Genomic DNA, 14127 nt, shown 5'->3' on the forward strand with positions numbered 1-14127 from the left:
AACTCCCATTTCTGACAGTGCCTTCTATATCATCATACCCTATATTCCATCAACAAGATTTCCTTAGTGCATTTTATACTATGTAAAGATCCCAAACCCTGTTCCACAAAGGTGCTTTCATCCCAGGTACTTTTTCTCCCTAATAATGACCGGTGATCATTCTTGATTGAGATTAGGCTGTCTGAAATCATCTCATAAAAGACCCTCATAGTAAATACAGAAAAACACATTTCATCTTACCAGCACTAATTGGATTCAAACCTAGGTTCCAGAAGCAATGGCATTTGTATAACAGGCTTTATTACTTACCCACACTTGAACTTGTAAGACTCTATAGTTCAACAGCTCACTGCCTCATATGAGGCAATCATGGAATGAAGTTCTTTTTTTCATTCTATACACAATTCGCACTTGTTTTTGGTGCCAATTTATGATGGGGACTTATAATTCCACCGGGTTGGTGAGTCTTAAATTGCTGATTCGTGTGAATGTTAACAGTTATTATCAAATTAGAAGCAGAGTTACTATCTATATAGTACAGAGTCTTTTTGGCTAATTTGTGCTGTCATTTCAAATCTATTTCAGTGTTTCAAATATAATCAAAAATAACAAATTAATCAAAACAACTTGGCTTGCCTACTTGATTACTGTGCATGTGTAATTTCTTCCCTCTAAACTTTTAAACTGAATGTTTTGAACATTGTCTTTTAAATATTAGAAGTAATAATAGAAATGTTCATATCTTGTTTAGTTTTTTTCTCAATGAATTTCTTTCAATCTCACATATTTTAGAATTGCTTCAAAAGAGGATCACATTACAAACTGGCTATTTTTCTGGAGAGCTTTTCCCCAAAGCATTATTAGGACACTGTTAATAAATCCATATTTATTGTCTATCTTTAGCTGCCCATCAGCTGAGAGATTCATCAGGGCAGTTAAAAGGTGATAACTGTCAAATGGACTCCTGGAACATCTTGAGCAGTCTCTGTATAACCACTTTGGACTGTTATTGCATGTGGAAATTTGAGTATGGCTTTACCTTTTTGTAAATACAGTAAGTTAGAGGAAGATGGAACATAAAACAGTGGTATGGATTGAAATGTGTGCCTCACTGAAGATTCATGCATATAATGTAGTACAGGATTGGGGTGGTGGTTATCTACCATGTTCGACAATGACAGGAAACCTGTGTGGGAGAGTTTTTAAAGTGGAAAAGCCATTGCACCGGGGCAGGTCCACTCTCTTGATCTCAGAAGTCCAAGTCCAGTGGTACGAACAAACATCACAAACTGGGGTCTTCCTAGGTGGCAGTTGATGACCGACCATGATGTCTTCTGTGCCTTGTCGTGCCCTTCGCTCTCCACGGAGCTTTTGAGTACTGCCTTTTGTATCTCTCTGTTGATCTCATCTGCCCAGTCTGCCTGAGCTGACTTCGCATGCCAGGACTGGCTTGTCCCTATCTCCCTGGGGAATGAGGCTGCTGGCTACCCTCAGCTGGTTTAGCTTGCTTGACAAAGCAGTGTACCAGCATGGGGCTGCTGTCGCATACAAACAGCTACTTGGAGCCACAGGTGAGAGCTGGGTGCCCGGTGGGGCCAAAGGAATGGACACACAGTAAGCCCTTTCACCAAAGATGCTATCCCTCTCTGGATACCCCACACACCCCACTAGAGGTATATATCTATATATATATATATATATATATTGAAATATACCCAAGTACATTTGCTTGTATTATAGATTTTATTGTCGTCTGCAAATTACTGCACACAGCACTGTCGAAGCTGCTGGTCTTTTACATGAGATGTTAAACAGAATCCTTAACCGCCCTTGGACGTAAATAATCACAAGGCACTGCTTGAAGTTCATAGCGTTTGTCATGCACCTGGCCCTGACACAACTAGAAACCAAGGACACTTATGTCAAAATGCAGTTTCTGGATTTCATTTAGGCATTCAACACTATTTTCCCACAGACCTTGGTGAACAAACTCGTAGTCTTCAGTCTAAATACTCCACTGTGCAACTGGATGTGGGGCTTCTGAACAAGCAGACCTCGGGTAGTCAGAATGCACCACTGGTCCTCTCTCTCCATCACCCTCAACACGGGTGCCCCCTAGTGCTGTGTACTGAGCCCTCTGCTGAACACTCTGCTCACATGTGACTACATGGCTGTACACCTGAGTCATCACATTATCAGTTTTGCCGACGATAGGATAGTGGTTTGGCTCATCACCAACAACAATGAGACAGTCTATAGAGAGGAAGTGGAAGAGCTTGAGGCCTGATGTTAAGCAAGTAACCTCTTTCTCAATGTCAACTTCAGGAGAACTCAATCCACATACTCCGCTTTACATTGGTGGCACAACAGTGGAAACTCCGAGCAGTTTCAAACTCCTGGGAGTGCACATCTTACACAACCTCTCATGGGCTCAGAGCACATCGTGCACAATCAGGAAGGCTTGTTGGATTCTGATGTTTTCAATCGAAGGTTTTTTCAGAAGTCAAGAAAGGGGCACAAAACATGTTACCTCATGGTTGTTTTAGTAAACGTTGATAGAACAAAGGAAAATTGAAATGGACAGTGATAGAAGTGATAGTGAAGGGAGGGACCAAGGAACAAAGAGACTAAGATGGCGCTGCCTTGTGATCAGCTATTTTCATACCAATAGATAAGATAAATTTCATTGAAATTGTAGTTAAGAGTCGGCCAATGAGCATGCTATTATTCAAATAATGCAATCCCGACTTTTCAGAATTATACCAATATAATCATGAGGAGGTAGACTGAACAACTATATATACATACTGTGACCAATAGAAAGCATACTAGGCAGTTAGTTGCATATAATTATATAAAATACAAGCAGACAATTGCTAAACCGCAAAGAAAATTACAATTAAGCAGCTGGATCCAACAGCCTCTACTTTCTGAGGAGGTTGACGAGAGCTGGACTATGCGCATCTAAACTCGTGTCCTCCTATGAATGCGCAGTAGAGAGCATTGTAACATGCTGTATCATTGTACGGTAGGGAAACTGCACTGCAGCGGACAGGAGGGCTCTACAACAGGTAGTCAAAACTTCCCGATGCATCACTGGCACCAGCCTACCTGTCATCAAGGATTTATAAGCAGAAAGGTGTTGCAAAAGGGTTAGTAACATCTGGAAGGATCCTACCCACCCTGCTCATGGACTGTTTCACTCCCATCAGGGAGGAGGCTACGTAACATCCACGCCAGGACCATCAAACTCAAAAACAGTTACTTTCTCCAAGCAATAAGACTGATCAACACCTCCACCCATTGATCCACCCCTCCACATACCTCATCACCACTACTTTATCATTTCCTGTCAGAGTCACGTTACGCAGAGGCATTTCTGTGCCTTGTGTCACCTTACGGACAAACAATCAATCTATGTATATAAGCTATTTTATGTATTTATATATGTTGTGTTTTTTTAAATTATTGTGTTCTTTTTGTTTTGTGTTGTTTTTTGTGCTGCATCAGATCCAGAGTTACAATAATTCCGTTCTCCTTTATGCTTGTGAACTGGAAATGATATTAAAGGATCTTGAAGTCACTCTCCCTAGTATGCTGAGCAATATTTATTCTTCATTCTGCACTAATCAGATTCAGAATCAGGTTTATTATCACTCATTCTTAAGTTGTGAAATTTGTTGTGAGGGTACAGTGCCGAGACATAAAAATTGCTATAAATTACAAGAGCTTATAAAGAAAATGAGTATTACGGCATTGCCATTTGCAGAAGCTTCCTGAGCATTCATTAATTACTAAAGCTGCATTTCTGAAGAACATTAGATGTAAAGTGGTTTAAAATGCTAAAGAATTACAAGATTGTATATATGTGTAATTTTTTTTGTATTATTTCATTGCATATGAAGAACACATAGTGTTCCTGAGACTCAATGAAACAATCCAATCCATAAAACTATTCATAACCATTACATATGTACAGGAAACATTCTTAAATTGAGTGTTTTTGATAAAGTTCCCACATTTGTAATCAGAAATTTGTGGAAGTATAAAATAATAACAAGCTTTACCAGTTGAGCTGCTGGTCTACAAGTGGGCTAGGAAGCCCTTGGGTTTCAGCCCTTCTTTGTGCCATGTCAGCAGTAGTGTGATGAGATGTTGTGATTGGCTTCAGCACTGCCCTGTAAAGGAGGCGTAGAACACTACAAGAGCAGAAACATGCCCTTCTGCCCATCTAGTCTGTGCTGAACTATGAATCTGTCTATCCTATCGACATGCACCTTGACCGTACCCCTCCACATTCTCCCATCCATGCACCTATCCAAATTTCTCTTTAATGTTGAAATCGAACCCACATCAACCACTTCTGCTGGCAGCTTTTTCCACACTCTCACCATCCTCTGAGTGAAGAAGATCTCCTCATGTTTCCCTTAAAACATTTCATCTTTCGCCCTTAACCCATGATCTCTAGTTCCAATCTCACCCAACCTCAGTTAAAAATCCCTGCTTGCAATTACTATATATATATATATATATATATATATCCCTCATAATTTAGCGTACCTCTATAAAATCTCCCCTCATTCTCCTATGCTGTCTTCAACCTTTCCTTATAACTCAGGTCCTCAAGCCCTTGCAGTATCTTTGTAAATTTTCTCTGTACTCTTTCAATCTTATTGATATCTTTCCTGTAGGTAGGCAACCAGAACTGCACACAGTACTTCAAATTAGGCTTCAACAATGTGTTTTACAACTTCATCATGACATCCCAACTTCTGTACTCAGTACTTTGATTTGTGAAGGCCAATGTGTCAGAAGCTCTATTTATGACCTAATCTATCTGTGGCTCCACTTACAAGGAATTGTGGATCTGTATTCCCAGATACCTCTGTTCTACTGCAGTCCTCGGTGTCCTACCTTGCACTGTGTAAGCCTTGCCCTAGTTTTTCCTCCCAAAGTGCAACTCCTCACATATGTCTGCATTAAATTCTATCTGCCATTTTTCAGCCTATTTTTCAGCCTATTTTTCCAGCTGGTCCAGATCCCACAGCAAGCTTTGGTAGTCTTCCTCGTTGTCCACTCTGCCCCCAGTCTTGGTGTCATCCACAAATTTGCTGATGACTTAGATGACAAACAACAACAGATCCAGCACTGAGCCCTGTGGCACACCACTGGTGACAGGTCTCCAGTATGAGAGACAATAATCTACTACCACTCTCTGACTTCTCCTGTGAAGCCAATATCTAATCCAGTTTACTACCTCATCTTGAATGCCAAACAACTGAACCCTTTAAACCAGCCTCTCATACAGGACCTTGTCAACAGCCTTTCTGAAGTCCATGTAGACAACATCTGCTGCCTTGTCTTCATCAACTTTCCTGGTAACTTCCTCAAAAAAAAAAGCTTCGTTAAACACAACCTACCACGCACAAAGCCCATGCTGACTGTCCCTAATCAATCCCTGTCTATGCAAGTACTTACTGTATATATCCAGTCCCTTAGAATACCTTTCAATAACTTGCCCACTACTGAAGTGAGGCTCACTGGCCTATGATTTCCCAGCTTATTCTTAGAGCTGTTCTTAACAACAGGACAGCATTAGATATCCTCCATTCCTCCAGCACCTCACTTGTTGCTAAGTATGTTTTAAATATCCCTTTGCAACTTCTGCACGAGCCTCATATGGAACACCTTATCAGGCCCTGGGGATTTATCCACCCTAATTTGCCTTGACAACAAACGCCGCCACCTCTAACTTGTTTGCTGTCCATGACCTTGCTACTGCTTTGCCTCATTTCTATGGACTCTGTGTCCATCTCCTAAGTAAATGCAGATGCAAAAAAAAATCATCTAAGATCTTCCCCAGCTCTTTTGGCTCCATGCATAGATGACCACTCTGATCTTCAAGAGGACCAATTTTGTCTCTTGCTTATCCTCATGGACTTTCCTTCACCTTGTCTGCTAGAGCAACCTCATGGTTTCTTTTAGCCCTCCTGATTTCTTTTCTTAAGTGATCTTGTGGGGCAGTCCACCGTATTCCTGTTCCTTAGTGCCATACACGGCCCCATTGCTTATGGTCAGCTCTAGATCTAGATCCAGTGTCCTGTTAACACATTGTATTTGCACAAGGTATTTTTTCAGTACTGTATTCCTGAGAAATAGTGCTTTCAGGGTGAGAGTTAAAAAACGTAGCTCAGAAACAAATGAACCAAAAGGGTGACTTTTAGGGGGAAAAAAATTACTTGTGTTCAGATCACAATGTTTTGCCAAAGTATATACTGTAATACCAATAAATGTTTCTCCACATAAACTTGTGTGACAAAACAAACTTTCCGGTTTCTTTGTTTCAGACAGGTGCTAAATGAAATATAATTTGAAAGCACTTGTAGTTTGGGAGGTACAGTATTGGACTGGGAGTAGAGGGATTATTCATCAATAATTTAAAACAATGTGGTAATTATGTTTCACAAAAATAACTTGAAATTCTGCATCTTGTAACCTTGAGTTCCCTGGCTCCCCCCCCCCCCCCCCGTCTCTTCTGAAGAAACTCAGACACTAGGTTTCACACTTGTAAAAATCTGATTGTTTTGCTTGAGAAATCATTCAAAACTTATTTAGTGAGAATCAGCAAAATTCTTAAGATCATTACAGTTTTGCCTGGTCCAGTTCTCACTTGGTGAGGGTCGCTGTGTATGCCTGATTGACCTTTACCGGTGTCTCTCTGAAGTTAAAATTCACTGAGGATATTGAATGTATGCATTGCCAACGGGATTGAAATCACTCAGTCCAGACGGAAGTGTAACACCTGCGACCTTACTGGAGAAGAAACTTGCTGGTTAGTGCACTTCCCTATTTAGTTACTAGGGAGTCAGAAAGCACTTGATATCTGCCATGTTTGCAGATTGCAGTTCATCAGAAGTGTTGCTTGCTCTGTTTTTGTGGCATTTGTGCTGTTTCTCAAGTTAGATGGGTTGCCAGTCGCAAAACACATGCTAATTCATCCTCAGCCTTCCACCAAGATGGAATAAATTTGATTGCATAATTCACTGATATCCTAGCAGGATGCTCAGGAGCTCTTGCTTTTGAATAATATGTACTACTAACTTGGGCTATAAACAACAGCAGATTGGCTGCCTTGTAACAGGGTGGAGGGGTAATGCTTTCTTTATGTTACTTTTCTAATTCATATTGAGAAAAGCTGGAGTGTATGACTGTCAGTGAAAAGAAATGAAGGGTGGAACGAGGAAACGTTGAGTCAAATGATTATTTCTCTGATTTTTCTTTTGTTCCTGCATAATGTGCAATGATGAGTTTTAAACTTTTTCTTTTTGATTCTATCTGAAGTCCATCTTCTCGCAACTGAAGTTATCTCCAGGGCTGAAGAAGGTGCTTTTTGCAACTGCTTTGGGTACAGTGGCCTTGGCCCTGACTGCGCACCAGCTGAAGAGGAGACGGCGGAGGAAAAAACAAGATGCAGAGAAGTGCAAGGAGTCTCAGCTCCCTGCTTTGGGCAAATTTGCACCCTTACGCAGAGGTAAGAAAGTGATTGCATTTGTGTTTTTTTTTAATTCACTTTGTTCCAGAGGGAGCTAACTTCTTTTGTGGCAATGGATACCAATGGTACAGGAGATGAGCCAAGTGACCTTTATTCTTGTGATTGATCCCAGAAGGTAAATATTGTCACAATGTGCAACTATAAAGATATGATCTCATTCATACTCAAATGCTACCATGCACTTCATTGCACTAAATAACATTCAAGAGCAGCAAATCTGAATGTTTCATATTTCAAACATAGAAGTAACAATAAGCAATTTAAGAAGAGTTTCATTGATTATAATAACACACGTTAACATTTGCAGAAATACATATTTAAAATGCATTGCCCACTCCAGCCGATGGAATGGCTTTGAATGTTCAAATACTGGTAGATGGTCCAAGAGTTTTGAGTGCAAAAGCCCAGACACCCAAAATGTTCCTCTTGTATTGAGGGATGACTTCCTAAATATACAAGCAGCCAGAATAATAACGGACAAAAGAGACATGGCTTCAATGTGTTGAGTTGCAGAGACATGTCTTTAACAATGTGTTAATGCAGAAGATGGCCATGGAATGCATTCTCTGGTCTAACAGTGGGTGCTTCAATGAGGGTCAGTTAACATGTTCATTTATTTATTGCCTAGTTAACAGTGGTACAGTATGAGATGTCTCACATCCAGTGGCTGGTTTCAATAGACTTAAAGTGTCAGTGGATGCTATATTGTTTGACAGAGTGTCATTGCACAGGTATCAACTATCGCTCGCCTTGTCAGTTTCCAAAGCAAATCTCTTGAGCGGCCTCTTGTGAAAATAGCGACCTGTGTTCTTAAGAGACAATGGGGTCTGATTACTATAGGAAGTTACATATGAACAGTTTTTTTGAAGGGTGGTTCTCTTTTGAATTAACTAATACATATAGGAGCTTATTTGTGTGTAGGACGTGTTCATGAGCTTGGCTTTTTGCAACCTATCTTGAAATATGTGAAAGGAAATAAAATTCTGCAACATTCCTTACTGATTCCTTTGCTGATAAAACCATTGGGCGATTAGATTAAAACAAAAAATGACTAATACCCCTGCACACTATAGTGAAAATCTGCCCGTCACTAGTGGTACTTGTACTTTAGCTCTCTACTGCATCCATTGGGTTGTGTATTTCTATTCAGTTTACCAGTGAAGTGAAGGAGCAAGATGTATTTCCTCCTTGCCATTTAATCTGAATGGTGAGTAACGTCCAGTCTGCAGTCAGACTGAAAGTGTTATGATGTCGCTCTTTTCTGCAGCAACAGGAAGTAAGAGTAATGACACGCTCAGCGCAGTCTCCTCCAGCGTGCTTGGCAGGCGTTCCAACTCTTCCCACAGTCTGACATCAGTAAGGAATTTTCAAACTCTTTTTCTACTAACTTAGCTGGATGTAAGATTTATTGTGGAAGTGAATTGGAGCTCATTTGGAAATACTTTACAGAGAGAGCTGGCAGAATGGATCAAATGGCTGCCCGCTGCTTTGTAAAATTGTGTAAATTTTGTAGCTTGTAAGAAATATTCAGTCGAGTCTTATTTTTGCCTGATTTGTGATATATGAAATGCATTTTATATAGTTTTTGCCTATCTATCTACTTTGAGCCGAAGCAGATTTATTCCTGCTACCAATGATCCCTGTGTAATTTTGACTTGATCTGCTCTCTATACGTTGCTGTGTATAAAATGGCTGCTAATTCTCTAACAACAAGGATACATTTTGGAAGTATTTATTTGGCTATAGATTGCTTTATTATGTTTTGAACTGCTGAAAGGAGTTAAGTGTAAATTTTGTTTCTTTTACCATGATTTCTGAAAGGTACGACCAGCAAACTCACCAAGTCCGGGCCTGCCAACTGAAGCATGGGAAACAGGAATAGTTAAGGAAGAGAATGAGACAACAGAGGATGCCAATGTAGAGAATCTCTATGTCATGGGTAGGAAGCTTTCATTACAATCAAATATTAACTTTGTACTCTTGACTCAGTGCACAGATATGCTAACAGGTAGAACAGAAAGGCTGTACTTGATTACAGAACCAAAGTATGCAGTAACTATAACTTAATGGTATAGTATTTGTTTCTATATTGAAGGATATTTGAAGAAATATCCTTCAATATAGAAGTATTGACCCAGCAGAGTGCAAAAATGCTCGATTTGCTGAATACAGTCAGTGGATGAGTTATGTTTGAAGTATCATCTGTGAGTGGTTGCTTCTTTCTGGTCAGCAGTTAAAGTAAATAAATCATGCTGCCCGGTGTATCTCTGTCAGCTTTTTAAAAGAACTGTCCAGTTATTCCCACTCCCCACATCAAATTCCTTTTTGTCTTTTTTTTAGCTATGTACCCAATACACTTCAGGAAGATTGTGCACCACCATTCTATAGGCAATGCACTCCAGATGATCATAAAAGAATTGTCAGTTCCCTTTTGTCTTTTAATGTAACATCTGAATCTTCCTGCACATAAATAATTCCTAATCTTCATATATATTGTATTAAATCTCCCCTTTGATGGATTTGTAGCATGAACAGAGTCAACTTCTATCAGACTCATGATTGAAGCCCTTTATTCCATTCCAGTATCTTTGTATAATCTCATTCTGGTGCCCAGAATTACACACACTTTCCAGTTTAATTAGACCATTAAATTTGTAAGGATTAATGAACTGATTAAGCAATCTTTCAGAGCTTAAAAAAATATTTGGAGTATATGGTGGTAGATTATTATTTTGACTTTGATTAACTGGGTTGCCTGTTTTGAATCTGAGTGCTTCTTTTCTTTAAACTATTGCTATGAAATTGGGGGAAGAAAATCGATTATGCTGCTCTTCGGTGTGTTTACTTGGGGACCGACTGAACAGATTACTCTCAGGAATGAATTGAGAGAGAGAGAGATTTCCCTACAATGGTGGATTTCCCTACAATGGTGATGCTGATTTATCATTCTAGAGCAGTGGTCCCCAACCATCGGGCCGCGAGAAAACAATATGATTTGGTGATATGAAAAGATATAACGATATGAGTCAGCTGCACCTTTCCTCATTCTCTGTCACGCACTGTTGAAATTGAACCCCCCACTGCGTCGGCCGGTGTGCAAGAATATTGTCAATATTAAACCTGTCCGCGGTGCAAAAAAGGTTGGAGACCCCTGTTCTAGAGTGCCCAAGTGTTTCATTTTGTAAAAAATAGGGGCCAAGAAGATGAAAGTCACCAATAAGTCCAACTTGGAATTCAGCAGATGGGCTTAATATATTACCACATGAATTAATGATTTATTTTAGGTTCTGGTGGAGCATAAAACACTGGTTGAGTCAAATGTTTGTTGTATTTTCTATAATACGGGATTCCATTTACTGATTAGGGATGACGCTGTTTGAAGAAGCATTGCAGAAGTGGGAACTGGCCCTCACTCGGCGGCAGAAGAGTAGTTCTGAAACAGAAAAGAAGAATTGTCTGATGAACCTGGGAGCAAGTGGTGGAATGGGGGATGGCTGTGAGGTACTCCATGCTAGCAGAAATGTGCTTGTATAAGGCACTAGCCGTGAACTGCTTTATTACTTTTCATTTAATTGTTCATAGAATTTGAATGTTGCTGGCCATTCCTAGTTGCCTTTGAAGTAGGCAAAACTATCTTCATTTATTTCACCATTGTCTCATAAGATGAGCTGCATAGAGGCATTACAGGTAGTGCAGAAGTCTCATAATTCCAGCAACTCTGGTTCAGTTCTGACCTCCAGTGCCTTTAGCACGTGGTTTACACATTCTCCCCATGTCTGCATGGATTTTCTCTAGGTTTTCTGGTTTCCTCTCACCATCTAAACATGTGCTGGTGGTTGGTGTTGAATCTGGAGATGATACTATCCAAAGGTTCTTTGGAAGTCATGAACGAGGTATTAACCTTCTGGTTACAGCCATATATTAGGTGTTCATATCAAAGAAGTAACATTAAACAACTTGCTCCACTGTAAGTAAGAATGAAAGAAAGAAAGCAATGACAAAGAACAAAGAAGTCATGGTCATCTTGTATTCAAAGCAACATAAAACTAGACAGATAAGGAAATTCCTTGATAAGAACAGCCTATGAAATGGTTCGACTTATGACGTGACAAAGGCTGTAGACATAGAAGCTACAAAAATAAGTCATGAAGGAATAGCATTGCTGGGTGACAGCATAGATTTGATGGATTGAAGGCTTTTTGTGCACTGCATGGAAGCATGTTCACTGATAACTGCACAATGTTCATTTCCATTCACAACTCCAACTAGAAAGACCTCGACTAATTTTGGGCAAGGTGTAAAAAGTGACAAGTACATACATGCCACAAAAGTGCCAGGTGGTAATGAGCTCCGGCAAGAGAGAAACAACTGATGTTTTTGATCTGAGGTTCTTTCTAAAGATAAGAATGAGCCATAAAACTTGTTGCTCATAATCGTTTATTAAGAGCAAAATGAATAAGGGAATTGGGAATGGAGGGTAGCAAGAACAGAGAGAAGGTGATGACGGGAAAGAGAACAAAAAAAAAGAGCCTACAATCTCTGGCCTCTTATACCAGTTTGCAAATTCCATTGAATTTCCATAGATAATAGCCATTCCATTCAAATTTATAGATAAGAGTTCACTAATCCGATAGCCCCTATTCAAATAATGTAATAATCGCAACTAGCACCAAGTTTTTATAAAAGCAACTGCAACCACTTGAAAACAGACTGAACAGTTACATGCATATAGGTATATAAAAATACAAACAAATGTGGGAAAGCCAAACTGAAAAGAAAGCGAGAATTAGAGAGCCTAACTTAACATTCACTACAAAGAAAATAATAATTAAGTAGTCTAATCCAACACTACCTATGTTTAGAATACAGTGGCATCACCATCAGTGAATACCTTAACATGAATATCCTGGACACAATCCAAGGCAAAGCAACCTATTTGATTTATACTCCATCATCCATTGTAAACATTCAGTCTCTCCATCAGAGGTGCACAGTGACTGTAGTTGCCAAGCCTTTGCACAAAATATTCAGGACATTCAGCTCGGTTAGAAGCTGATGCAGAAGCCAACAGTGATTTTGTGCAGTTCATTTGCCAATGGTGGACTGAAGCAAATGAGAAAATGACTACCTCTGATAGTTATCCTAAAACTGAAATTGCTAGGCAGACCTGGCAGCATCTGTGGAGGGAAATACAAGTCAACATCACACATGCAGCACAAAAGCATAGCGGGGCTGCACAGTAGTGTAGCACGGTTGATGGTTGGCACGATTGCTTTACAGCGCCTGCGATCACAGATCAGGGCTTGAATCAAGCCGCTGTCTACGAGGTGGTTGTATGTTCTCTCCGTGACTGTGTGGGTTTCAACCTGGTGCTCCAGCTTCTTCCCACATTGCAAAGATACACATTTAGTTTGTGAGTTGTGGGCAAGCTATGTTGTGAAAGCATGGTGACATTTGTGGGCTGCTTTCGGTACATCGCAAATGATGACATAAGCAATGCATTTCACTGTATATTTTGATGTGCACGTGACAAATAAAGCTCATCTTGTTATCTTTTTATAAATTTATCACCTTTCAGCAATAAGATTACCAATTTGACATGCTAACCCTGTATGTGAACTAAAGAGTTGTTTTATTTAGCAATACAGTACAGAATAGGCCCTTCTGGCACTTTGAGCCATACTACCCCCAGTAACCCCACAACCACAATTAATCCCAACCTAATCAAGGGACAATTTACTATGACAAATTAATCTACCTGATAAGTCTTTGGGGCATCTGGGGATACCTCACACATTCCATGGGGAGGACATTCAGAGACTCCTCACAGAACAGCACTAGATTTGAACTCCGAGTCTGGAACGCTCTGAGCTGTAATAGTGTCGATACCATGGCACCCAAATTCAAATTCATATTGCAGCATGACAAGTGGAGAATTTAAATTTAAGTTGTTAACTAAATCTGGAATTAAAAATCACTCCAAGTACTGGCCCAGTACTGAAGACCTGTGTTGATCGACTGGCTGGTGTGGTCACTGATATCCTTACCTTCTGGCTTTGGCAGCCTGACGTACCCAACTGTTTCGAGCAGGCTTCATTTAGACCGGTGCCTAAAGAAGAACGTAGTAACCTGCCTCAATGATTGTCATCCAGTGGCACTTACATCCACTGTTGGTGATGAAACATTTCAGCTCCTGCTGGAGAAACGACTTGGAGCCACCCCAATATGCCTACTATCACAGCAAGTCAACAGCAGGTGCCATTTCATTGGCTCTTCACTCAATCCTGCAACATCTGGACAGCGAAAATGCATACATCAGGGTGCTCTTCATTGACTACAGCTCAGCATTCAATACTACCATCCACTCAAAACTAAATCAATAAGCTTTAAGTCTTAAACTTCTTGTGCAACTGGATCCTCAATATCCTCACTTCAGACCCCAGCAACAAAATCTCCTCCACAATCTCCCTCAGCACAGGTGCACCTCAAGGCTGTGTAATTAGCCCCCAGCTCTTCTCGCTTTATACTTGTGGCTGAGGCCAAGCACAGCTCCATTGTCGTATATAAATATGCCA

At 40.2% G+C, this 14127-nt stretch overlaps 1 protein-coding gene across 2 annotated transcripts in view; it reads left to right on the forward strand.

Moving 5' to 3' along the window:
- miga2 (mitoguardin 2) overlaps window positions 1–14127 on the forward strand; it is a 58503-nt gene that overhangs the window by 18514 nt on the left and 25862 nt on the right. For both annotated transcript variants that reach the window (XM_063073701.1, XM_063073699.1), the window contains exons 4-7: window positions 7342–7531; window positions 8820–8908; window positions 9374–9491; window positions 10917–11053. In XM_063073701.1, the coding sequence (XP_062929771.1) occupies window positions 7342–7531; window positions 8820–8908; window positions 9374–9491; window positions 10917–11053 (534 nt within the window). The remainder of the gene's footprint in view (window positions 1–7341; window positions 7532–8819; window positions 8909–9373; window positions 9492–10916; window positions 11054–14127) is intronic.

The sequence above is a fragment of the Mobula hypostoma genome, chromosome 21, assembly GCF_963921235.1.
Source record: "Mobula hypostoma chromosome 21, sMobHyp1.1, whole genome shotgun sequence".
Taxonomy (NCBI): Eukaryota; Metazoa; Chordata; class Chondrichthyes; order Myliobatiformes; family Myliobatidae; genus Mobula; species Mobula hypostoma.